This window comes from Harpia harpyja, chromosome 11, assembly GCF_026419915.1.
Source record: "Harpia harpyja isolate bHarHar1 chromosome 11, bHarHar1 primary haplotype, whole genome shotgun sequence".
In the NCBI taxonomy this organism is placed as follows: Eukaryota; Metazoa; Chordata; class Aves; order Accipitriformes; family Accipitridae; genus Harpia; species Harpia harpyja.
Window position 1 is genome coordinate 229258 of NC_068950.1, and position 24740 is coordinate 253997.

Genomic DNA, 24740 nt, shown 5'->3' on the forward strand with positions numbered 1-24740 from the left:
GCAGCGGGAACTGTGAACAGAACCCGCGGAGCCGCGTCTCGCGCGTCGCCGAACAGCGGCGGCGAGACTGCCCGGTGCCGGTGGGCGTGCGGGGCGCAGCGCAGCGCCGGCCCGGGCCGTGCTGCCTTCGGCTGCGCCGCCGCCGGGAGCGGGGCGATCCCGCAGCCCCGGGAGCGGGGCGGTGGGCTTCGGCTGTCCCGGGCCCACGGGGAATGTCTGCCTGCTCCGGGGCACACGCCTGGACATGGCGGGGGCGGTCGGCGAGGCCCCGGCCGAGGGGCGCGCTGAGCGGGCGGCCCGGACCTGCCCCAGCTCGCAGCCCTGTCCCACACCGGCCACCTCGGTGCCGCCCTTGGCGGTATCGGACCTCCAGACTGCCATGCGGAGGCCCCCGGCCTGCGGGAGCAGCCACCGGGTACCTGACCTGCAGGAAGATAAAATCATAGCAAATCAAACCGGGGCTTTCTTACCATCTAGATTTATTGCGAAACAAATGGGCTGGAAGCTCAGCACCTCCTGCTGAGCTGCTGGGCCAGCAGGTTTTAAGTCTTCAGGAGCTCCTGCTCCCCAGTGCTTGGGTGGCTTTGGCCTCCTTGCGTGATGAGGGGAGACATGGGTGGCTTTGGGATGAAAGGAGGCATTTGGGTACTGCTCTGATTTTTCACTTGGTTAGGGAATAGACGAGCAGGAATCTGAGGCGCAAGCTGGCCGTGCCTTCTGGGCCCCGCTGAGTCTCTATCAGATCCAGGCAGGAATGGGGCTATTTTGGAGCCAGCCATTTTCTGTAGCACAGAGCAGTCCTCTCGGTACCGGGGATGAAGTCTGGCCCCAATGAACTTCTGCAACCTGCAGGCCTTGCATGTGGGTGTCGTTGTGACCCTGCCCCCCCTTCCCAGTGCCACCAGGCATTCTGCAATGTTCTGTTGGCTCCTTCAGAGCTGCTAGTGCTGCTTGACCCCTGTCACAGTCCCAGCCCTTCCAGCCCTGCTGCAAAGGTCTCCAAGCCCTGCAAAAGCCTCTGCTGGCACCAGCCAGCCTTGCCCTGGGAGCAGTTCCCCCCACCAACCTCATGCAGCACAGCTACCTGCCTGCCCACGGAAACGTCCGTTTCTGCTGCCAGCTGGGCTGTGTCTGTGCATGACTTGGTAACCTCTTAAGCTTCCTGCCTGTGAAGCTGCAGCAACTTGGGATCTCTCCTGCTACTTCACAGATACCAGCCAGCAAACTGACAGAGTCAGAGGCTGCAGCCAGGCAGTCACTGGCCTGCAAGCTCAGGGGAGAGAAGGCATGGCATTCAGAGAGGTCAGGGCAGCAGTGCTCAGCCCTGGGGCAGCAGGGAGAATCCATATGTGACTACTGTGAGCCTGGCTCCTGGGGTCCTTAGGTACCTTCCCTGCTGTTGATGCTGCCCAGCTCACAGGGAGGTGGAGACCCTCAGAACATTTCCCTGGCAGAGCATGGGTGATGCCCTTCTCCAAATGTGGTAATGCTTAGAGAAAACATGCTAGGATCAGACCCCTCCATTCCTTTCCCAAGCTGTGCTGACCTTCAGAAGGGCTTGGGGCAGGCTCCACCCCACTCTTGTCTCTGCATGATGACTCTGTTCCAGGCTGTTGAAGTGATTCTTGCAAATGTGTTTTGTTGCAAACACTGCTTTTGGAAAGTCTTCTGGAAGGATGCAGCCTTTTTGGCCCAAAAAGGAAGAGGAAACAATTCCTGCTGCTTCTGTTCAGGTATGAGCCAAACCCCACTGGAGACAACAGAATGCAAAGCCATCTACAAGCTGCTGCTCAACCTTCCAGTGCCCACCATAGTGGGCACCTCCCCCTGTGTGGGGACCTTAGAACTTGGCATTTTTACCAGAGCATGACCTACCTGTCTGGGAGGCCATAGCGCTATGAACCCTCTGCTGTACAGGCGTATGTTACCTGAGAGGTTCAGCCAGATGGGAGCAGGTAGCTCTGCCATGCATGATGGCACCAGACTCCCCAGTCACTGTGGGTACCTCTTTCTGCCCGTGGTGGTGTCAGGGCTGTCACTGCAGGTGCAGCCCTATGCCCAGAGGCACGGCAGGGCTCTTACTTCTTGCTGCCAGGCTGTAAGCACTGTCACAGCATTTGCCCAGGCACAGTCCCCAGCCTCTGCACTCTGGTGAGGGATTGGGCTGTTGCTGCAGCCCCCTGCCATCCTGTGACTGGTTTGTGCGACACTACAGGTGGGCACTTGGTTCCTGGCCAGGGGCCTCTGGGCTGCCCCACAGCTGCACATACTTGCACTTGCAAACCCAGTTGTTCTTAATTCCCTGGCAAGACATCAAGCCTGCATCCTTTCCCAGCAGCTGTGCCCATCGCAGCAGTTCCAGAAGGCTGTAAACTGCAGCAGAAGACTCAAGTATCACCTCCAGCCCTGCATGACATGCAGTGGAGCACTGCCAGCCTCACCTGATCCCAAGGGGTTGGGGAGCAGTCTGGTTGGGCTACCCACCCTATTTGTCACTGTGCCTGGGGGCAAAATACCCTCATCAGGGCAGGTACAGCATCTATATACATGCACACACGGAGCAGGGTCCACTTATAACCTAGGCACAGCAGTTGTCTCAGCAAAGCGTCAATCCCAAAATGTGCCCATATCCTTCACTCCCATCTGAAGAGCAATGCCTGTCCCTATGCTGCACCCACAGTGAAGCAACATCCCAGTCTGAAGGGAATGGAAAGCCTGGCCACAGTTAACAACTGGGGTGGGGCTGCACCTGGTCAGCCTGAGCTGCATGTAGGCTACAGTTCTGCCAGGCCAGGACCAGCAGCACGAGGTCCTGGTGGGCTGTCTGGCATCTTTTGCTCTCCCTGTGGCCTCTCAGAGGCTGGGGAGATTGCTCATCATGCTGGAGTTGCTGGAGAGAGGTGCTCTGGGCCGGGCATTCAGTGCTACAGAGCTGCGGAAGCTATCCCGGTAGCGCAGGGAGCTCTCTGTGGATGAGCCAGAGTTGATGTCTGTGATGACCAAGCAGTTCCCAGGCTTGCACAGCCCAACCTTGACACAGCAGCAGCACAGCAGGCTTCCCACAGCACGGCGCACCTCCACGCTCCGGAGGGAGTAAATGATGGGGTTAACACCTGAGTTAAGCATGGCCAGAGCCAAGGTCCAGTCCAGGCTGTGGAGGTGTGTGCAGGTCTGGGTCTCACAGAAGACATCAAAGAGCAACAGGACAAAGAGGGGACTCCAGCAGATGATGAAGGCACCCAGGATCATCAGCACAGTCTTGAGCAAGCGCAGGGACCGTTTGCGGCTGTGCCGAGAACTGGTTTGCCTAGAACTGGCCTGGACCAGCTGGAAGATGGAGATGTAGAGGCCAATGATCCCCAGGAGGATGATGCTGAACATGACCACGGAGAAAAGGATGTAGTTCTTGGAGTAGAGAGGCAGGAGGACAGAGCAGGCATTGAAGTTGCACAGACAGTTCCAGCCCAGCAGCGGAAGCAGTCCAATGATGAAGGCAAGCAGCCAGCAGGAAATGATCAGGCTGCGTAAGCGCAGGGTCTTGCTGGCTTCATTCTCAGCAATTGGCCTTACCATGGCACTGTAGCGCTCGATGGCAGTCACAAGCAAGCTGAAGGTGGAGGCAGCCAGCGCGATGAAGAGAATGCCTTCCCGAAGGAACCAGAGCTGAGGTGAAAGCTGGAAGGTCTTCTTGCCCGAGAGGCAGAGATTAGAAAGGTAGGCAATTCCTGCAAGCAGGTCGCTCACGGTGATGCTGGCAATGCAGGAGTAGACCCAGCGGCGGGCTCGCAGACACCGCAGGATGGCCAGCAGCACAAGCAGGTTCTCCAGGATGATGATGCAGCTGATGATGGCAAAGGTTGTGCGGATGAGACCCATGCCCTCATCCCCAGTCTGCCGGTTGGTCAGCTTGCCTGTGAAGTTGTAGTGCTGCAGGATGATGTTCACATTCCTCATGGCAGCCAGCTGCAGGCAGGAACTTTTCCTGTCAAGCAGGTCAAGTCTGAGCTCAGGGTATTGAGCAGAGCCCAGTGGAAGGGGAAGGGAGCGATTCACCAGCCAGCTCAGCTCTGGACCATCCATCTTCTGAGCTTAGGTCAGCAGCCAAGGGATGCACGATGGAGCAAGGGTTGAGATGGGGGTTGGAGCAGAGAAGGCCCTCTGAGGGCTGGAGACAGCTGTGAGACTCTGCCACACAGGACTGGCTCTGATCCCAGCAGCCCTACCCAGCGTGGAGATGAGAGTTAGAGCCCTGTCTGCCAGCCCTGCAGCACTGAAAAGAGCAAAGGGAGAGGAGGGTGAGGTGTTTTGTAAGTCCAAGCATGAGCATGGGCTTCCTGTTGTTTAATAAAGTTTCCTGTTGTGAGCTAGAGTATTGACATCGTTTCTAACAGCTGTCATAATTTCTTAGTAAGGGCCTGGCTATTCTCAGTTTTGCTGTGGTTGTGAAGGTGGGGGACATGAATGAAATGATGTGTGAGGCCCCTCTTTGAGTCAGGGCGGGCTGGGTCAAATGGGGTAACACCTCCCACCTTGATGGGTAGGTCTGTTGGGCTGAACAAAGCCGCCAAGTGCTAGTAAGAGCACCCAGACAGCCTGAGTCACTAAGTGCTTTGCCTTTTGTGGCATTAAATTCACCCCTGAGCCTGGCAGAGAGCAACTGCCTCTTCATCAACTGCCCTGTGCACCACCCATGCCCAGATACATCCTTCTCCAGGAGGAAGCTCCATGCTCTCACCCCTCCGGGCTTCTCTGTGGGCCCAGCTCCTGCCAGTCTCTCAGGACACATCCATCCAAGTCCTGCCCTGTCAATGCAGCAAGTCCAGGCACCTGTGTTTCTCAAGCTATGGCTCAGCTCCACCTAGTTCAAGGGAAACCAGCTGGCCAAAGCCCTGCATGTGCCCTGACACTGCACCCTCCACCTTCAGCTCTCAAGCACCTGCTAGAGATAGGTCAGGATCTTCCCATTATTTGGGTCATAGACAGGGAAACAGAGGCACAAATCTGCTGCCTCTTGCCTGGCATTGCAGAAGGTGCAGGGGGCTGCACTGAGACCAGAGCCCAGGAGTCCTGACATGATTGTTATGTTGATGTCTATCATTGACCTATTCCCTGCATCTGCAAAACTTAACTGGGAAGTCTTGCAACGTGCTATTCCCAACCGCGGCAGTCGAATTTGCCTTATGACTCACCTGTCATGACTGGCCCGAGGCTCTTGCTGCCAGAGGGAGGTTCAGCAGCTAGCAGTGCTCTCCAGCTGCTTGTCTGAGGCCCAGCACAGAGTAGGTAGTGGGGAGGGCTCCTTGTGCAAAATAAGTGAGACTTCTACCTACCAAAGTGGAAAAAGGGAAGTTACAACATCAACCACATTTCTGTGCAGGATGGACCCCACCCAAAACAGCTGCAAAGAGGCATAGAGAAAAGAAAGAGCGAGCACCTTTTAACTCAGGATCACAGCAGAAGCTGTGCCCTGCTTTCTGCTTTCACCTATGTTCTCATTCCAGACTGGCGCAAAGCCATGGAGAGGTCCCCAGGTTGAGAGCAAAGAGCAGTGATTTCTTCCATCAGCATGGCAAGCAGGGAATTGTCCTGGGAGTCCATCCACTGCTTGATGAGTGGAGAAATCCTAGCCTGGATCACAGCATAGACAAGTGGAAAATGCAAAGGAGGTTCCTGCTGCAGAAAGTCATGTGCAAGCAAGAGTGGTTTTCATCAAAAGCTGAGGGCTCCATCCTCCACATTCACCCTTTCAACTGGTGTTTTGGGCTTTTCTATCAGCAGCATGGAAAGAAACTTATGCTGATACAGTCAGCAGATGACCCCAAGATTGAAGGAGCGGAAATCAGCAGGAAGGCTGGGCCATGCGTGCAGCTCAATCCAGAGAGGAGGAGTGCAAGGTTGCACATTCAGCACGAAGAGCACACTCCCAAATGGGCTGGGCAGATGCTCCTGGCACAGCACTGGAATCAAAAGGGTCAATGTGATTCTTGCACATCACCCCTGCTTTATACTTGCTTCAGGCTGAGCCTCCACCTAATGTGTCTGCTCACGACAGAACTGGTGGGGTGTCCCTAAAAGATCAGAGGATGAAGAAACTTGGCTTGTCAGGGACACTAAGTAGCTTCTCAAATAGCTGGCAGTGTATGAGCAGTCTCAGGGAAGAAATAGCTGACAGGAACGAGCTCTATGTCAGGGAGATCTGCGGCAAGTGTGGGGCAGGTAGGAGGCAAATGCTTTTGACGGCAGGAGGGCTTGAGGCAGATAAGCAGCTGGGATGTCTCAACACACTCACCCCTGGGGTGCCAGGTCCTCTGGACCAGCAAAATATCACAGGCTGTTCCTAATGCCCCTTCCACAAGCACATCAGGTGCTGCCCTAAAAGGCAGGGCTGATTATTTTGTCAAGAGCTATTCCAGTGAGACAAAAACTTTGTTCCTTGCTCTGTCCTAGCACCTGTGTTGTTTGGCCTTTCCATAGCGGAGGGGACTGGGTACCTGTGAGGCACGCTGCAGTTTCACAGCACATTGTGAGGGGGGCTGGCTCTGGGAACCTGTGTCCCAGCCCTTGCTGCTGCCCTTCCAGCACCCTCTCACTTCTGTCCCCCAACAGCCTGGCAAGCTCTCTGCCTCATGCCAAGTTACCACACACCTCAAACACTGCTCCCATCTCATGGCAAGTCAGGGCACAGTCCCATAGCCGGGGGGGCCTGGGGGTACTTGGGTCTTCTCCACTCCATGCAATCATCTCAGCAGAGCAGGGCCTCGCTGGCTGGCACAAATCCAGCCCTGTGTCTCCCTCAGAGCTGCTGCCACCAGACCCGAGGCAGAGAGTCCCCAGCTCCATGGCTGGGGGCAAATGAGGCTCCCCCTCAGCTGGGCACCCACATGAGGGAGAGTTCCTGTTGTTCTGCAGTGGCTCCCTATTGCTATCTGCACAGACGCAGGCTAAGCTTTATCTTGGTACTTCTCCTTTGCTGCCGTTTCAGTTCAGATGTTCTTTCTTTGAAATGAAGGGGGGCGGGGGAGGGACACCCCATCCTGCAACATTTCTCATCTCTTTCCTTCAAATCAAGACCACAATCTACTTGAAGCTGCCTGATAGCTGCTGAGTGCTGACTTGGAAGGACCAAGGGAGGTATGGGGGCCAGCTGCAGCCCCCTGAACCCTCTGCCAGAACTGTGGCCATAGCAGGTGTTCACAGATGCTGAGATGAGGCACCTTAGCAGCAGAAGCCTTGGAACCCTCCACAGCCTGCTCCTACCAAGGCCAACAGGAAGGCAAAAGCACCTCAGCTCCAGAGGGAAGAGTTTGTCTGCAGACAGGGATGCCCAGAGAGGAGCAGGGCAGGAGCAGCCTGGAGCAGGGCTCCCTGGGTTTGTGGCCAGTGGCATGCCTGGTCACTCCTGCCCTGAGACCGCCTGCTTATGGGAGGGCGTCCAGCTCCAGATTGTGGGGGGCCACGAGCAGCTGCGGGGGAAAGACAGCAAGCTACAAATGCAAGATAAAATATTGATGATTTCTCTTGAGGTTTTCCTGCTGTGCTGCTGCACAGTCCTGATTAAAACTTGTATTTTCAGACATTCTGATTAAAAAAAATCCCTGGGTGAAGCTCTGTGGAGAGCTCTGCCTGGTGGGGCTAGCCAGGCAACCCCCAGGCTGGCTCTTGGACAGCTGGCATCCCCATCTCTCTCCCACAAGGCTCCCTCCCCACTTCCCCACCCACCTATCCTGTCCCCACTGTGTGGCCCCAGCACAGCCCAACATCAGCCAAGGCATCCATTTGCCTGCAGGTGTTTTTCTGCTCCAGGAAGGGTGGAGTTGTGCCGGTTTAAAAATGACTGATTGCTCCTGGCAGTTGGTTGGTTGCATTTCCTAGCTTTGGTCTCTTCTACTGTGCAGCAGCAGGCAGTCATCTTTCCAGTGGCACATCCCAGTCCCCAACATGGCAGGATGCTTCTGACCCCAGAGGAGCTGGGAAGAGCCAGCAAGGCCCCTCTGACTTGGGCTGACACCAAACCCTGGAGACCTGGCCCTTCACAGTGCTCAAAGAATTGTCCCAGGCACAGTTGTTGTGCCTGGGTGTCAATTCATTGAAATTGGGTGGTGGTGATGGTGGGTCTCTGTAGGAAAAGAGTCTCTGCAGTGCATCTCTGGATTTGAAGGAAAACAAAAACACGAAATAGAAAGTTTCAGGATCATCTCCATTAGACCATATTAATGACCTTAAATGGCAAAGTTTTGTTGATTTTTTTTTAAGTGGCTTTTCTTTAGAAACTTGCATTTCCTCAATGCAAAAACATTAAACAGAAAGCAAACAGCTTTATAAAATGCTCCTGCCCAACCCCCCCAAAAAAGATAATGACTTGGAAATCATCCCAAGAAAACACATCATCAGTGTGCCAGCCCAGACCCTGTCTCCCATGGTGTCACACCTTTCCTTCCTTTGCGACAGGTTTGAGATTTTGACCTTTTGGCTGATCTGTAGTAAAAGGCACTGAGCGTTTCCAGTGCTCAGTGCCTGTTGGACGGGAGCTTTGGAGGTGCTTATCCCTTAGCATCCTTCCAGAGTCAGCATGCAACAAATGCAAACTCCTGAGTCTCACTTCTTCTTTACAGTGTGGCATTTCATGCAGCTGCTGACAGCCACTGACAATTGCCAGAGAAGCAATCCCTCTCCTCCCTAGGTCTGGATTTTGGCCTGGGTAGCTCAGAAGGGCTGGAGAAGCTGGACCAGCTCAGTGCCTGGTCTCCAAGCGCCATGCCCAACGACAGTTCTCCTACTGTGCCTGGGACAAGCTCAGCTTTCCCCTAGCATCTTCTGCCCTGTAACCACGTCTTCAGTGAGCAGACATGTCCCTGAGGGCAAGGGAGCTGCACAGTGCTCCTGCCACCCCCACCCAGTGTGGCACAGCCAGCCACGGTCAGTGTGGCATGACCAAGACCATGAAGCTGCTCCAGAGACCTGGCTGGAGCCTCTGGCCTAGGGTCCCCTGTGCAGGACCCATAAAATCCTTCATATGAGCTCATCAGCATTGCTTTGCACCCTCTGGGGCACAGCCTAGCTCAGCACCAGACTTGTCCCTACATGCTCACAGCTGAGAGCTGTTTCTTCCCATGTTCATGCAGGGATGGCAGGGAGGAACCAGTCCTCACCCAGGAAATGGGCCAGGGAGGGCTCGGCGTAAACAGCAGCGTGATGCCTGCGGAAGGGGGAGCTGGCAGGGGTGCAGCGCCGAGCACCACGCAGAGGAAATCGGGCTGGTTTGAAACCTAACCTGAGCACTGTAGAGGAAGGACAGGCAACACACCTCGCTGTGGTTAGTGCTGCCTGGCTGGGGCAGGGGCAATGCGTTTACTGGCAGCAGGGCTGGTGCTGCTGCACTGTGTCGGGAGAGCATAAATTAATCCCAAGCTCTGCTGCTTACCATCCTGTGTTTTTCCTCCCTGCCTGTTATACACAAGAATACTAAATGGTTTGGGGCAGAGAACTGCTGTCTGGTTTCTAATGTCTGCAGCATAGCCTGGCCCTGGTACTGCTGACCCACCGGCCATTACAGAGCAATAAGTAAACTCAAACGGCCCTGGGCATCTGAGCTTGGAGCTTGCAGCTCAGCACCACCGGGATCAAGAAGAAAGCAAGACCTTTGCACAAGGTTACTGCAGGATACACACCCATGGAGAGAGCTGCTGCCCACAGAGAGAAACTAGGGATCAGAGCACAGTGGGAGCCCTGTATTTGGCAGTAAGGTTTTAATCAAACAAAAGCCCTGATTCCCAAGGACTAGCATGCAGGATAGCCCATGCTCCCAGACCTCCCTGCTGAGTTAGTACAGCCCTACCACAAGCCCAGTAGCTCTTCTGGTGTGCTGGAGACTGCTCTGGGAAGTCAGAGAGGGATATATTTATCTGTTGGTTTGTTTATACCTACACACACACTTCGATTTTATTTCCAGGAAATGTTTCAGCGGTTTTCCATTCTCATACCGCACTTCTCCATCAAATGCCCTCCTCCCAGCAATGCAGACTAACTGGCAGATCAGCCCCACTGCCTCCCTGCTGCCCTCCTGGGACACTTACCCTGTCAGCTTGCCCGTGTGCCCCCAGCATGGGTACCCTGCTGTCAGCTTGCCCAGACTCCCCCAGCTTTGAGCCCTGGCTGGGAGCAATGAGGACTGGCTCAAGCAGACAGGGGAGGAAGGTCTGGGAGAGAGTTGTGCCTGTCTGACCTGTGAGCAGGGTTCTGGAGGGCATCTTATCCGAGATGACAAAATCAACACAGCACCATCTCGCTGGGCACACTGTGGGCAGAGGCAATGACAGCACCTAAGCACTGTGCTTGTGCCAGGCCCAGCAGCACTGCCCGCACAGGGCATGTCTGCCACGGAGCAGCATCCTTACTGCATGCCAAAGGGGTTTTTAGGACAGGTCTTCCTGATCCACTCTTCTTTGCTGGGAGCCTTGGAGCTGTATGTGCTTTTTAACCTTAAATCACGCTCAGCAGGAAGCAAAGCTGGTATCATGTCTTGGGCAGGCACAGCTGAGTTTAAACCACTTCTCACAGACTTACATTAGGACTGGTAAGCAGAGACTGCTCCAGAGATGGTGATTTAAGATTAAAGCAAGCCTCATTTTCTTCAAGTGACGTGCAGGCCCCTGAGGAGGGTTGGCAGAAAGTGTCCCAGGGAATGGGCACACAGACAGGGTCTTTGCATAGAAGAATCTCCCACAGCAGGACCAAGGATTCGGGGGCGAGGGGGGGCAGGGAGCAGGGGGCAGCATTGAAGCCTCAGAGCACTAATTGTTCCATTGCCTTTGTTGCGTTTTTTCATCAGTTCCTGGCTGCAGTTACAAGCCCAAATTAGCTTATTAAAACCAGATGTCTGCAGAGAACCTGCGGTGACCTCAGCCAGAGCTTCTGGGAGGATTCCTGCCTAGATGAATTGAATTGAAAGTACTCCAGGGATTGAAAGGAGGCATTACCTCCTACCTCCCCAGCTCTCCATATCCTTTCAATAGCAAATTGTTCATCTGCACGGTAGAGGAAGCTGCTTTGCTTAAGAATGGCTAGCAGTTGCCCACAGCTTCACTGGGCTGGAGAGGAGAGGAGAGCACTGCTCCAGCTTTAGCAACTAGCACGCTGGCCAGAGACCTGGCTGCCCTACCTTGCAAGTGCTTGCACAAACCAGCAGCACGCTCTTGGGCTCTGTCCCTCTAGTCACTTAAGCACAGCCTCTGGGGACGAGCAGTGGCCGTGGCCAGCCAATTGCGTGCTGGTTTGCCCCTAAGCCAGACTTTCGTGCTGATGGGGCAAAGCAAGGGAAAGGGCTGGACTTCACAGCTCAGAGAAAATTTCTGGAGAGCATTTGAGGGAAGATTTAATCCTGACCAACACTCAGAATAGGAGGGATGAGGTTGGGTGCTGGAGGAGTGCAGAACCTGGCTGTGGTCTCATGACAGCTTTTGTCCTTATGGCAGCAGAGAGGCTGCACGTCTCCAGTGTGGCACCCTGCCGCCTCCTCTATGGCCCCTCTCTCCTGTGGCTGTTCCCAGCCCCTTGGGTGCTCTTGTTCTAGAGCAGAGTCAGGAGCTGTTGAAAGTCTGTGAGCATGGAAAAGATGTCTTTCCAGTATGCAACATGCATTCCCTCTTGAGCAGAGCAGACACTTCACACAGCATTAACCCTAATAGATTTATGTTTTGCTTTTTGCGAGAAACAATGCAGCAAACTGGGACAACCTGGCAGTGGGGAAAATTAAGGTAGATAAGGGCTAGGAAGTACAAACAGGAAGGACAACTTTAAACAACACAGGACTGTATGGCACAGCTCCCTCTGAGCTTGCAGCCTGAGAGTCAGGCAGCTCTTCCTACAAAGGACAGTCTCAGCTGCCATTGCAGGACACACTTCGGCAATTGGAGGCCCAAAGATCAGAAGGAAAGAGCAGACAGCCACCAGCTAAGGCAGTGTGAGAGCCAGGAGTAGGAAGAACACCGGTGTCCTGAGCCCCAGATCTGTGCCCTTGACACAAAGATTTGGTCACTGCTTTGAAACAGGGTCACCTGGGGCAGCCCAATGGTGGTTTCTGTTCAGGACCACAGGGCCAGGAAGGGACAAGCGCAGCAGGATTGGTGCTCAGTTTAGCATTTAACCAAATCACTCTTTGCTAGGGGCAAGGTGAAGACAGCAATTGCAGCCTGGTGTGCAGGCAATTTCAGGTCAGGGAAGGAAGAGCAGAGAATCCAGAGCAGGGTAGGTGAAGGCTTCCCCTGGTCCCATTTGAACAGATGTGCCAGGGCCAGACCAGCTGCAGAGGGGAAACTATACAGGGGAAAGAGCATCTGCAGCCATTGCACTTACCAACAAAGCATGAACTGACCTGACCGCCCCCAGGAGCAAGTGGCATAGGCTACTGAAGTTACAGTAAGAGACAGCCTGATTGCCAGAGCTCAAAGACACCATGCTTTGAAGCATGTGGATGTGATTTGTCCTGCAGCCAAACTGCGGGAGAAATGCTAAATCACACCTCAAAAATACCCTAGGACACCTCCCCCAGTCAGCATCCCTGAGTCTTTGGGACTGTGGCATACCACGCTTTCTCTGCCTTCGCCTTTCTGTCCTGCTCTATCACTCATCAATCACAGCCTCGGGGCATGTGAGCAGGCCAGGGCAGCAGAGATGCAGATAGACCTGCAGGGATGCTGCACTGCTCTGATTAGCACAATCAGGCCATCGCACATGGTTTCCTGGCTGCTGGGTGCAGCTGGTCCCAGGGTATAAAACCAGCCCCTGGGCACTAGGAGACTCAGACGTCCGCACAACTTGGAAGGAGTGTTCAGCTGTGGGAAGAGATGTGCCAGCCCCAGCCGCTGCTGGCCCTGCTGCTCCTGCTTTCCTGCCCATGGGCCAATGCCAGTAAGCTGGGGTACCACAAGCTGCTGCGGGTGAGGCTGCTGGGCTGGCGTCTGACCTCAGCAGCCATGGGCTCATCCTGCGGTGGGGTGTCTTGCAGGTGCTTTACGGGGTCAGATTGTGGGGGGCCATGAGGCTCAGCCCCACTCCCACCCTTACATGGCCTACCTAAAGGTAGGGATGTTAGCGTGCGGAGGCTTCCTGGTGGCCCCTGACTGGGTGATGACAGCTGCACACTGCATGGGGTGAGTACTTCATACAGGGACTTTATCCCCTTCTTCCTCCCCTAATCTGTGAGGTCCATCACTAGAGTAATTTTGGAGCAGGTTCCTTTTCCTCCTGTGCTGAGCAGCTCTCTCCACCTGCCTGCGAAAGGGGAGGGACACAGGTAAGACCCAACCTGTCTTCCCCCTTCTCCACTCTGCTGCCACTGCCAGGAATGCCACAGTCATACTGGGGGCTCACAACATCCACGAACCAGAAACGACCCAGCAGATCCGGGGAGTTATCAGATACTACCAGCACCCTGAATATGACCCCAACACCGTGTCTAACGACATCATGCTGCTCAAGGCAAGGCAGTCCTGCAGCAGGCAGTGGGTTGGAGGGTAGAGTGGGGCTGTGGGTCTAGCAGGATCTACACAGAACACATTCTTGCTGTTAGCTTCTTCTGCAAACCACCAGCTGCTTCTGCCCATGAGTGCTGGAGGCAAGCAGGAATGGGAGGGACCTGGGAGGGAACTGTGGGCAGGGCTTGGAGCTGATGCCCTATTCATAGCAGCTCACCAGAGCTTCCAGTGCTGTGTGCCCTGTTAGACCTCCCCTACCTCTGCACACAAAGTGTCCTTCAGCTCTTCTGCTCATAGCCTTCTCCAAAAACCTTGCTTTCTCCCAGCTGACAGCAAAGGCCACTCTCAATGACTACGTCAAGACCATTCCACTGCCCAAGACCAGCAGTGACCTCCCCACGGGCACCAAGTGCAGCATAGCTGGATGGGGCCTGATCGACAACGACCGGGCGACCAACAAGCTCTTTGAAACCAAAGTCTCCATCTACAGCCGCAGGAAATGCATCCACTTCTATCCACATCTCAACACCGGCATGGTGTGTGCAGGCAGCTTCCACGAGCTCAGTGATTCCAGCCAGGTATGGGCTGCCGACAGGCTGGGGGCTTGGCTGTGGGGCAGGTGGGCTCTCTGGTAGCAGGGGCTGCTGCTGGCACAGACTTATCTGGTTCCCAGGAGAGGTGACAAGCATTTGATTTGTAGCTCCCACGTGGACTAGCTCTCTGGATGCCCTGACACCACCATCCATGTGCAGTCCCAGGGGCAGAGCCCCAACTCGCCTGCTCTGGACAGCTCCTCCAGCTCAGTGGGCATGCAGGGCAGGAGCAGAGCCACAGATCTGAAGCAGAGACACAGCCTTGCTGGCAGTGCCTGGGCAGGGAAGGACCAAGGTGAAACCTGTTCCCACAGGGAAGAGGCCTCTAAAACCAGTCTCTCATCTGTCCTCAGGGAGATTCTGGTGGGCCACTGGTATGCAATAAGGTGGCACAAGGCATCGTTTCCTTTGGGTACAACACCCCACCCGGGGTCTACACCCGCATCTCCAACTACTTGCCCTGGATCAAAAAAATCCTGAAGAAGTAGCAGCAGCAGCACTCGCTCCAGCATTGGTGCAGCCCTGGAGACTGCACTGGTTTCCTTCCTGCCCCTGCTGAAGGCTTGACTCCCTCCTCTCCTTGCAAACCTGAGTGACCTGATCGGTGCACACAAGCATGCCCTGCTTTCTGTTCTGAGGCTGCTGGCTGTCCCATTCCCTGCCCATCTCAGGCAGACAGTTCGGGGCTATGTTAAATCACCCTGGCAGAAGCAGGGATCACCCCAGATGGCACCAGAAAGAGGCTGTGCTACAATGGATCCCGTTTCCTTCAGAGATAACCCTGTCCCTGCTTGAACCTTGCTGCACTTAAAACACCCACAGTAAACTCAGGCTGCATTTCCCAGCATATGTCTTCTTTCTTGTACCTTGCCCCAGGGAGAAGGGAGGGTCTAGCTGGTGAAAGTGAGAGGTCAGCCTGTTGGGACAGAGGCAGTCACAGCTCTGCATCCACTGAATTGCTGGCAGACTTGGAGAACAAGAGCTACAGCTGACCTTCCTGGAGTCATGGGGATGAGTGTGTTGCAGGAAGAGACACTGCCCAGGTAGAAATGGGCTAGGAAAAGTGGTGTGCACACACTCCATCCGCTAATTTCAGCAATGTCACCACCTGCCTGGGAGCAGCTGACAGCCAGGATGTGTGCTGTTTCAGCAGGTACCGGGGTCAAAAGCTGCCATTCCCTGCAAAGTAATGACTGTCCCCTCTGCAGGGGCCTCTCACCTGGATGATGATGTTGCACCATAGCACATAGGGCAGCCGAGAGCAGGCTGGGTCACAGGGGAAACCAGGCTAATCTTTTCAGCTGTCAGCTGTAAGAGGCTCCAGCAGGTGAAGGGAGCTGGACTTTTTGTGGACTGTGCTGTTTCTGCCCTGCCTTGGCCATAGGGCAGGTGGTGGCTGAGATCCCAGGGACAGGACTTTAGGATCCCAGAGAGGAGACATACTCAAAGTCCCAGCTGTTGCACACTAGTGCTTTCAGTCTTTGCCTCTGCCATCCTCCAGTAGTCACAGTCTTCCATCTCCTGAGCAGCAACATGATGTCCTGGGTAGAGATGTTGATAGTCTCTGAAAGGATTGTACTGAAAGGGTGGATAAAGGACCTGGCTTCACAAAAGGGCCTGACCCCATGCCACTTCTCTCCTTTCCTCCCATGCTAACTATAGCAGGAAAGCCTGACTTTTCCCCTGGAGAAGGCAAGGGCGAGTCCTAGCTGGTAGCTGTCTGCCTTGGAGTGTGTTGGCACATTTCTGTCCCTCTCAGGAAGGCAAGCCCAGCCCCAGCAGTACAGCACAAGCAGAGACTGTTCTAGAAGTAGCACAAAACCAAAAGGGTTTACAGCTCTTCCCTCAGCCGGGTGATACTCACAGGCAAGCTTCTCCCCACAAAGGGTGCTCTAGTACCATTTTCAGACAGCCTCTCCACTAGAGTCTGAATAACTTGCACCAGCCCCTACTTCCATGGCCTGCACTGAGTTTAAAGAAACTTGTCTAAACCCTGAGCCCTAGTCTCCTTTGTTCCAGCTAGTTTCTGACAGCATCTCTCATATACAGATAGGAGATGAGAGTCTCTCCTATGCCATGAGGAGAGTGCTAGACAGTTTCCTGGAGGAGATGACAAGGGGCAGAGACAGTGCATTGGTAAATAACTGAGCTGCAGAACTCCCTGGTGCAGGATGACAGATGTCTGTGCAAGTTCAAGAGGAGACCAGACTGGTTTGCGGCAGGGAAGACCAGCGGGGAATTTTAAACATAGAGAAACTCAGAAACTGCATGCAATTCAAGGGAACAGGATGTTTGCCCTGTCTTTCCAAGGTTCCCACTAGCCACCTCTGTCAGAAGGAGATGGCCTGCAGTCTGGCCCTGGATGTCTGCTCTTATGTTCTCCCTGTTCTTGCCTGGGACGAAGGGAAACTACATCCCCTTCAGCACCCATGCCACCCTGGGGAAACTGAGAAGGGTCCTTGGTTTGGGCTTCTGCTAACAGCTGGTATCAGCTAGGAAATCTGCAAGTGAAAAGGATGCAACTGCTTATCTGTGTAGTACAAATCTTTGTCACGCAGTCTTTGCATGATAATGGCAGATTTTAGCGTAAAAATGGGGTTTGCCCTGTGGCACTGGGGGAAGATAGGAAAGCAAATTTACCGGCAGTCAGTGAGGGCATCAGGGACGTATCAGCCGCATTTCATCACAGCCAAAGGAAGGAACCGCTGCTGGGGCGAGTGCACAGACATGCCCATCTTCCACCTTTCCCTGGAGCTTGTGCACTGGTGCCAGTGGGGAGACAAGGGGACACCCTAGGGGCCAGGAATGGGGAAAGTGTGTGTTCAGCGATATGCCACCAGGCCTTCCTCCAGCATGGTCCCTCTCCCCATGGGCTGGAGAAGGAGGAGGGGCAGCTGCTGCAGGGCCTGGTCCAGGGAAGGCAGATGCCCACCATGCACTGCAGAAAGGCACCTGGCACTTGTTTGGCATTTAAAAATCACTGCCTGCCAGGGTGGGGGCAGTGCTGGCTGTGATGTGCTTGGACATGACGCTTCCCAGAACAAGACCAGCTTCAGGGAGACATGGTCTCCTCTGGTGTCACAAATGCCCCTCGCATTTGTGACACCAGATCCCTGGGTCATCAGGTTATCTCTAGCCAGTGAAGGGGCAGAATCCCAAACCTGCATCCCTGCCTCCATCCACCCTCAACACATCAGAGGCAAAGTGATCCCCTGACCCAGGTCAAGGAAGTGTCCTCCTGTCTTCTCTCACACTGGCTGGTAAGAGACAGCCAACTCGCCAATTTAATGGTGAACAATTACATCTGGAAAGAAACACTTAAAAAGGTGTCTTTTGCTGCACAAAGCAGAGCCCTAAGTCAGCAGCTGGTGCAGAACAGAGACCTCGTGGCAACAGCAGCAGTCACACTGCTGTGGGCCATGCTTACAAAGCTGCCATAACAACTTCTTGCCCTCATAGCCGTGACCAGTGTGGTGTTATAAATGCACTCACACCAATTCTGCTCGATTACCCAAGACGACACCTACTGAGAAAGAGCAGGAGGGTCCTCAGCTGCCACTGCATGGTCTTTGGAACTGGTGCAATTGAAAGAAATCTTGTTCTTGCAGGGCTCATGATAAAAATCAAGAGAGTTTGCAAGTGCACAACAAATACGAGCTGCAAGAGAAGAGCACGCTGGCAGGCAAAGCGATGAGGATGGGTATGCTCCCTACAGCTTCCAGCTCAAAGGCAATGGATTAAAATTGGCTCTGGGTTTAGAAGGATGTCAGATACCCCAGATCAGGCCCAAGATGAAGGTGGATTGATGCCCAAGGCTAAGGCTGACTGAATTCCCCTCTCAGATCGCTGAGGCATGCAATTTGCAGATAGATTAATCAGATGAGTCTGACTTCTGTGGTTTCCTGGAGTCTAGTCTCAGGCTATAAAATCTTGCTGGGAGCAGGAAGAGACCCCAGCTGCAGCCTCACCTCCAAGGGATCCACTGAAGCAGAGAACGCTGTGATGAAGCACCTGCAGAAACTCCTGCTCTCCCTCCTGCTGGTGACCTGCCCCCCAGCTACAGCCAGTAAGTAGAGCGGCCTGGAGGCAAGGAGAGGGCTGGGCAAGGAAGAGTCCCAGACAGTGCATCCTGTGCCCTGTGTCCTCCAATCCCCTCATCCTGAGTCCCATCCATTGCAGATTATTCCTGGAATCAGATGGATAAAGGAGGTGAAGCCAAGACCCACTCCACACCCTACGTGGCCTATCTGCAAGGAAAGAACAACCATTTCTGCGGAGGCTTCCTAGTGGCCCCGAACTGGGTGATGACAGCAGCTCAGTGCTTCGTGTAAGTTTTTGCTATGTTCGTACAGCACGTGGCGCGACGAGATTGTTGCACTGCCATGATCTGAGTAACATCTCCTAGATGGAGGTCTAACAGTTTGAGTCAATTCCTTCATGGCTGTGGCCAAACTCTTTCCCTAGCAGGGGTTGCAGGCTGCACTGCTAGGACAGGGCAAGGCTGTGGGGACTAGCAGTGAAACAGCAGGGGTGTGTCTGCAGCTCTCCCTTGAGCCGTTCTTCCCCATGTCCCTCCCCAGCCCACATTGAGATACTTACATTTATTTTTTTTTATTCCCCCTCCACGACTCATTTTATTCTTCCCAGACATCAACAATGAGAAATCAGACCGGCTTCCTCCCTTGCTGTCACTGACCTGCTGGCATAGCAGGTATTGCTGGTGTCAGGCTTTGCCCTTTGTGCCACCAAAGACCTCCAAGACTGTTATCAGAATGAATGATCTCTTATGAGCAAGCTGCTTCCCCAGCAATCTTCCATCCCTCCAGCTGGAGAAACTGGGGCATGGACAGGCAAGAGGGCTTTTCTAGATGTGTATGACTCTGGGTGTAGCTATTACGCTCCTCAGGGCTGACGGCTCTGCCCCAGTGCCAGTAACCCAGCCTCAGGGCCAGTCCCCATATCTGAGCAGCAGAAAGGAGGATCAGCAGAACCCAGGAGCCCGGACACTGAAGTTCTGCCTGCTAGATTGGGAAGGACTCCCACCCGTACCCAGGGTCCCTCCTGGTTTTCCTAAGGCAGCCCCTTCTGCAGGTGATGTAGAGGCCAGTAAAGGTACATTGGCCCAGAGCAGGGTCCCAATTTAGAAATCTCTCCTTGGTGCCTACAAAGCCTGGACCCACAGTCCACATATCTTAGTACACAGCAGCAGCATTGGACCAAATCCGCTCAGCTCAAGATCTAGAGGTAAAGTAACCCTTGCAGAGCTCTGGTCTGTCAGACGGAAACTTGCTCTGCCTCTTGGCTGGTAGCTTAACTGGCAGAGCTTCTTGCTCCCACCATTCTTCTTTAAAGCCCAGCCACTCTCCCCGGCCATGCCCCTGGGAGGTGTGCCTCAGTGTTAACAGGGAAGACAGGAGAAAGCTAATGACATACACTGTGCTTGATTTTACCAGACACAAACCTCTGACTGTCATCCTTGGAGCCCACACAATCCAGAGGAGAGAGGAAAGCTGGCAAACATTTGAAGTCCAAGAATATCACTGCCATCCAGACTTCATGAGTCCTAAGAAGGGAAATGACATCCTCTTGCTGAAGGTAACTACCTGCCTGGAGCACCTGCATGGTCCCATCTGCCCAACATGCAGAGCTGAGCTGTCACCCTGGAGCAGAAGGGGACAGCCTTCATCACAAAGCATTTACAGACCAAGCACTTATTTCTGTATTTTCTGTCCCCTTGCCCAGCTGAAAGGCAATGCCACCAGCAACAGCTATGTTAGGACCATTGCCTTTGAAAAATCAAAAGTCCCTGGTGGGACAGTGTGCAGCATAGCCGGCTGGGGCTACAAAACACCCGCTGCCACATTACGCGAAGCCACCATCACCATCATCAAACAAAGGGACTGCCTCAACCACTACCCTGGACTTGCTGACAACTTGATTTGTGGCCGCAGTGGATCTGCTGGGGTACCTGAAAAGGTCAGTCTCTGACTTAGGGAGTAGAAGGCTGCAGGGGAGGTTTTAGCCAGGTGCTGGGCACAAACCTAATCTGGGCTAAAAAACTACTGAAAAGGTGCTGTCTAAAATTGCTTTTTGTTGTCCCCTCAATCTCCCCTCCATCAGTCCATGCTTCCTCACCAACATCCCTCTCTCTTGCTGTCCTGGCACAAGAGGTGCCCTGGGTCTTGATCTCCAAGGATCAGACCCTCAGAGGATCAGCAGCATTCCTGCTGACTGCAGGCATCATGCTTGTGCTCAGCCCTGGGTGAAGCAGAAGGGACAAAGGGATCCTTGTCTTCCCACAGCAGAGGACCTAGGAGTTTGCAACAGCACAACAGGACAACTGCTTGGCTGAAGAAGGGTTTGCCCTAAATCTCATAGCTGGTCTGAGTGCATTTTGTCATGCTCTGCAGCCAGCAGAAAGGCAGAAATGAAGCAATACTTTAACCTTCAGCGTTTGCCCAGCTGTAGTTCTGCTGGGTCCTGTGCTGGGTCCCAGACAAAACTGGCAATGGTCTCTTCTGGACCCAGAGCTATCCACATCTATTGCAAGTCCAAGCTTCTCCTAGGGAAGCTCTGTTCTGATATTTGCAGCCTCCCTGTTCTTTGCAAATGCACCCTTTTCCTGGGGACCCCGCATAAATCAACACTGATCTCTCTCCTCCTCCATTTTACAGGGTGATGCTGGGGATCCACTCGTCTGCAACAACAAAGCCTACGGCATCTTCTCCTATAGGCATAACAATTGGCCCGGTTTCTACACACACATTGCTCCTTACCTTCCCTGGGTCAACAGTGTCATGAAGTCCACATGACCCTACTCTCACCCCAGCTGCTGCCCTGGAAAACTCATGCTTCAGGGCCCCATGCTTGCCTGCTTTTTCTTCCTTTCTCCCTGGGAAACATCTCCCACTGATCCTTATGGACATGGCAAGGACTTCTCTCTGGAAAAGCCAAACTATGGCAGCGGGGGGCTTGGCACAGAGATTGCACCTCGACTGTGTTTGCTCCCTGTGCAAGCGAGGGAGTGCCCATTTACACAGCGCATGCTCCCACACTTTGCTGCTCTGATTTACCCCTTTGTCAAGTTGCTTGTGGCTACAGCTCTAGAAAGGAAGCAGCAGGACAGCCTTGAGTGAGATGACAGTAGCTGTTGGGATGTCTGCCGCCCTTTGGGCAAGACAGTACAATTAGATCGGGGGAATCCAAAGAGCAGCTTCTTCCCTGCCCCTTGCATTTGTGACACCAGATGCCTCGATCTCCTTTGCCCAAGCCCTGGGGTTAGAGGGTTGCCCCAGCTCCAAGGAGGACACTTTCAGCTCCTGCCTAACTGCTGCTGCTGTCCCCTACCTCTGAAACCTGGTGCCTCCTTTCTCCCCTCTTGCTGTAGCTCCAGCATTGTAAGAATACATAAAAACAATAAATTGCATCTGCATTTGAGAGCCTTTTTTCTTCTGTGATTTGGATTTCTCTTGGCCACTGGCCCCAGTCCTGAACAGCTCAGAAGACAGTCACTACTCAAACAGCTGAATCCCAAGCTGGAAGTTTCTACCCTAACCAGTGGCCTCCATTTTCTGTCCCACCTAAACCACCAGAACAGGTGTCAAGCCTGGTTTTCAGGGCAGGGGAAGCCTCTTGGCCTCCTCTCCCCACTGTGGAGTGCTCAGGCAAAACTGAAAAAGATGGTAATCCGTCATCTCCTGGCAGGAGATTGTCTTCCCCCCATACACTGCAGTGTGAGCAGGTAGGAAAGAACTACACAGGTGAGGGGGCACTGAGCACAAGGTGTCCCCGGGACTATGTGAGCACTTGCAGCTCATGCCCACCGGTGTTGTGTGGGGGCAGAATTAGTCCATCTCATCACAGGGCAGCCTGCCCGCAGAGCACAGCCAATGCAGGAACACAGAAGAGGCTCTAGCCCATGCAGTACCTGAGTGCTCTGCAAGACAAGCTGTGTCACGGGGCTGTGCCAAGCATTCCGTTGCCTCCAGCTCGATCAGGTTGTCCGACACCCAGGGGAGCAGCAGCTCACGTAGATGACACGCATTTGGTTGCTCCAGCCACGCAGCTGCCTGGAGGAGTGTGTTACCACGGGAGGAAGTAAAGTACTGGGCCATGTCTCAGGCAGCAATCACGTCCTCCAGGAGGTTTGTTTTGCTCAGAAAGAGGATCCCTGGTGTGCTCCAGAGCCAGGGCAGCCCCAAGCAGAGCCAGGCTCTCCACCACCCTGTTCTGCAGCGAGGGGTGTGCGTGCAGACTGCTGTCCCTCTCGGGCAGACATCCAGCTCACCAACCTCCAAGAGCACTACGCCGAACTCCACAGCCCCGCTGCAGAGCAGTGATGGCAGAGACAGCCTGCACTCCTCACTGACGCTCAGCCACCTGCCTGGACCACCAGATGAGCTCCTTCGCCAGCATGTCACGGCACAGCCTGCAAGCTTCTCGGCTCCTTTTGCTGTTGGCTTCCAGGCAGCAGTCACATTCACTGAGAGAGGCCAGATAGATGAAAGCAATCACACTCTCAAACCAGCAGATCCATTTCCTCTGCTCTGACTTCTGCCCACCCACATCCATGATCCTGCCAGGATGGAGGGTCAGCCAGAGACAGGGGCACGATGTTTTCCCCTTTGGGAAGGCAGTGCCTGGGACCATGGCTTTGACAGGAATCATGGACACAGAGCCCCCAAGGACTGTGCTGCCACATCTCAACAGGTTACCAGATATCAAGTGAGTTACTAAATGTAATCCCAAATGCACTCTTAGCCTGCCAAGAGCAAGTGAGCAGCAGCCTTACCAAGCCACCTCTTGGGCAGAGGACAGGAAGAACACCAGAGCCAGCTGGAATTCAACTACCTGAAATTCAAGATGCAGCCAGCATTTTGAACAAGAGAAGGCACAAGAGGTGCAAAGGCTCTTCCTCTTGATAACCACAGCACTTGCCCAGTCCAAGCAGAAGCAGAGGACACTATGGCAGGTGCTGCCTTATTTCCCCCTGGGGAAGGGAGAGGCAGCCAAGAAAGACAGCCCAAGGACAAGAGACATGATAGACACAGAAGAGGCAGGGTGCAGGGCAGTTGTTTGGGAGAAGGGGAATCCCGTGCACTTGCCACACACAAAGGGCTGACTGCTTTACAGGATCTTCACCTTAATATCCCATTCTGCCCTTAGAAGTAGTATTCCTTGTTGCCAGCTGTAGGCATTGGGCTCTGCAGCACATCCTGAACAGTGGGAATACAAGAGCCCTGAGCTATCCACTCCAGATTGGACAGAAAACTGCAGGAAGCCACGGTACAAGGAAGCAGTCTGTCCCTTTGACCCGCTGGGCTGTGCCACATGTCTACCTCATACGTTTGGCTCATTTTCAAGCCATGTTCTCCTCATCCTCCACAGTGTACATGCTAGCTTGTTTCCAGTTCTCTTCTGGAGTCAGACGACTAGGTTCCTCCAGCAAAGAGGTAAGTGCATTCCCAGACAGATAGTGTGGAGGCAGATAGCACCAAACTTGACTTTCTCTGCCTGTATCCAGTGTTGAGTTGTCCAACAAGCTTCATGCCTTCAATTGCCTCCCCTTCACATGCATCTTTACAGCATCTCCCAAAGCAGGCATACACTCATGCCACTGGATGTCACAGTATAAATACAGCATCCTATCAGGCTATGACACCACTGTTTCATTCTTTCTTGCAGATTTCAACAGAAGAAAAAAAAATACTACCAAAGTCAAAGCCCTGTGTGTTCTCTGACCACAGGTAACACAGGGTGTAGAAGAGATCTAGGCCTACTGCTGTACGACATGGATACAACCAGTCCATTCCAAAAGGCAATACCCCCAAGAAGCTTGGACACAAGTCAGCTGCACCAACCAGCTTAGAAGCAAAGGCTTTAGTCCTGGTTCAAGCCACAGACAATGTGGACAGCCAGAACGCTGACCCTCACTGTAAACAAGATGACAACAGCACCTTGCACAGCAAGGTCTTGTGCCTAGGCTGTAAGGCACTACTGTAATATGCAATTTTATCTCAGATCTCTGCCAGTCCATAAAAGGGTAAAGTCAATCTGTAGCAATAAAGGAAACAGAATTGGGAGTACTACTCCTGTCCCCATGCTTTAACCATATCACCACCCTTCTCTTCCCAAAAGACCCTGTAGCTTGTGATAACATCCAACCACTGTGTTACTGAGGCACAAACCCCACAGAGTCAACCCCAATTTCGGTGTGTCAGGAAAGAAATTATACCCAAAGATTCAAGAGATTTTTTGTGTCTGGTTGTACTGGAAAACAAGAGTGAAAGATGTAGGCATTAGCTCACTGGTGACCCATAAAATCAGAGATGTTTCAGTGCTGCATATTACAGCAGTGGCCAAATGCCTTGGTGATGATGATCCTCCCATGCAAGGTCCTGTATGTGCATGCAGTAGAATCAGTTCTCACCGTGAAGATGCTAAGGAAATGTGGGTAAAGGCAACAGAGGCATAGACTTGCTCAAGGCTGCACAATGGTGAAACTGGGAGAACCACCTCAGCATCCAGAACAGCATTTCTGACACTAGTCAGCCAGTGGCTCTCCTCACATGCAGTCAGGCACACGTGCTCCCACCAGGTACTTCCAAGTGGTACTTTGGGGGAATTCCTCTATCACATCTGCTACCCCATGGCCCCTCTCGATTCTCCTCCATCC

General features: G+C 53.7%; 3 protein-coding genes across 4 annotated transcripts; 2 read left to right on the plus strand and 1 right to left on the minus strand.

Annotated features, from left to right (window-relative positions):
- Positions 1–462: 462 nt before the first annotated feature.
- On the minus strand, positions 463–5301 carry S1PR4 (sphingosine-1-phosphate receptor 4). Of its 2 annotated transcripts, none has more exons than XM_052802299.1 (2): positions 5190–5301; positions 463–4219 (listed from the first exon to the last, which is right to left on the minus strand). In XM_052802299.1, the coding sequence occupies exon 2, from the start codon at positions 4078–4080 to the stop codon at positions 2854–2856; it is 1227 nt and encodes a 408-aa protein (XP_052658259.1). In that variant the 5' UTR covers positions 4081–4219; positions 5190–5301; the 3' UTR covers positions 463–2853. The 2 variants fall into 2 exon arrangements, with proteins under 2 accessions (XP_052658259.1, XP_052658258.1); XM_052802298.1 differs by having other exon boundaries at positions 463–4270.
- A 7503-nt stretch (positions 5302–12804) lies between these two features.
- Positions 12805–14905, plus strand: LOC128148056 (cathepsin G-like). Its single transcript, XM_052801457.1, has 5 exons — positions 12805–12906; positions 13004–13148; positions 13341–13476; positions 13799–14050; positions 14419–14905. The coding sequence occupies exons 1-5, from the start codon at positions 12843–12845 to the stop codon at positions 14551–14553; spliced, it is 732 nt and encodes a 243-aa protein (XP_052657417.1). The 5' UTR covers positions 12805–12842; the 3' UTR covers positions 14554–14905.
- A 2400-nt stretch (positions 14906–17305) lies between these two features.
- LOC128148087 (granzyme E-like) lies at positions 17306–21438 on the plus strand. Its single transcript, XM_052801527.1, has 5 exons — positions 17306–18131; positions 18245–18392; positions 19519–19660; positions 19808–20041; positions 20740–21438. The coding sequence occupies exons 1-5, from the start codon at positions 17945–17947 to the stop codon at positions 20875–20877; spliced, it is 849 nt and encodes a 282-aa protein (XP_052657487.1). The 5' UTR covers positions 17306–17944; the 3' UTR covers positions 20878–21438.
- Positions 21439–24740: the final 3302 nt, after the last annotated feature.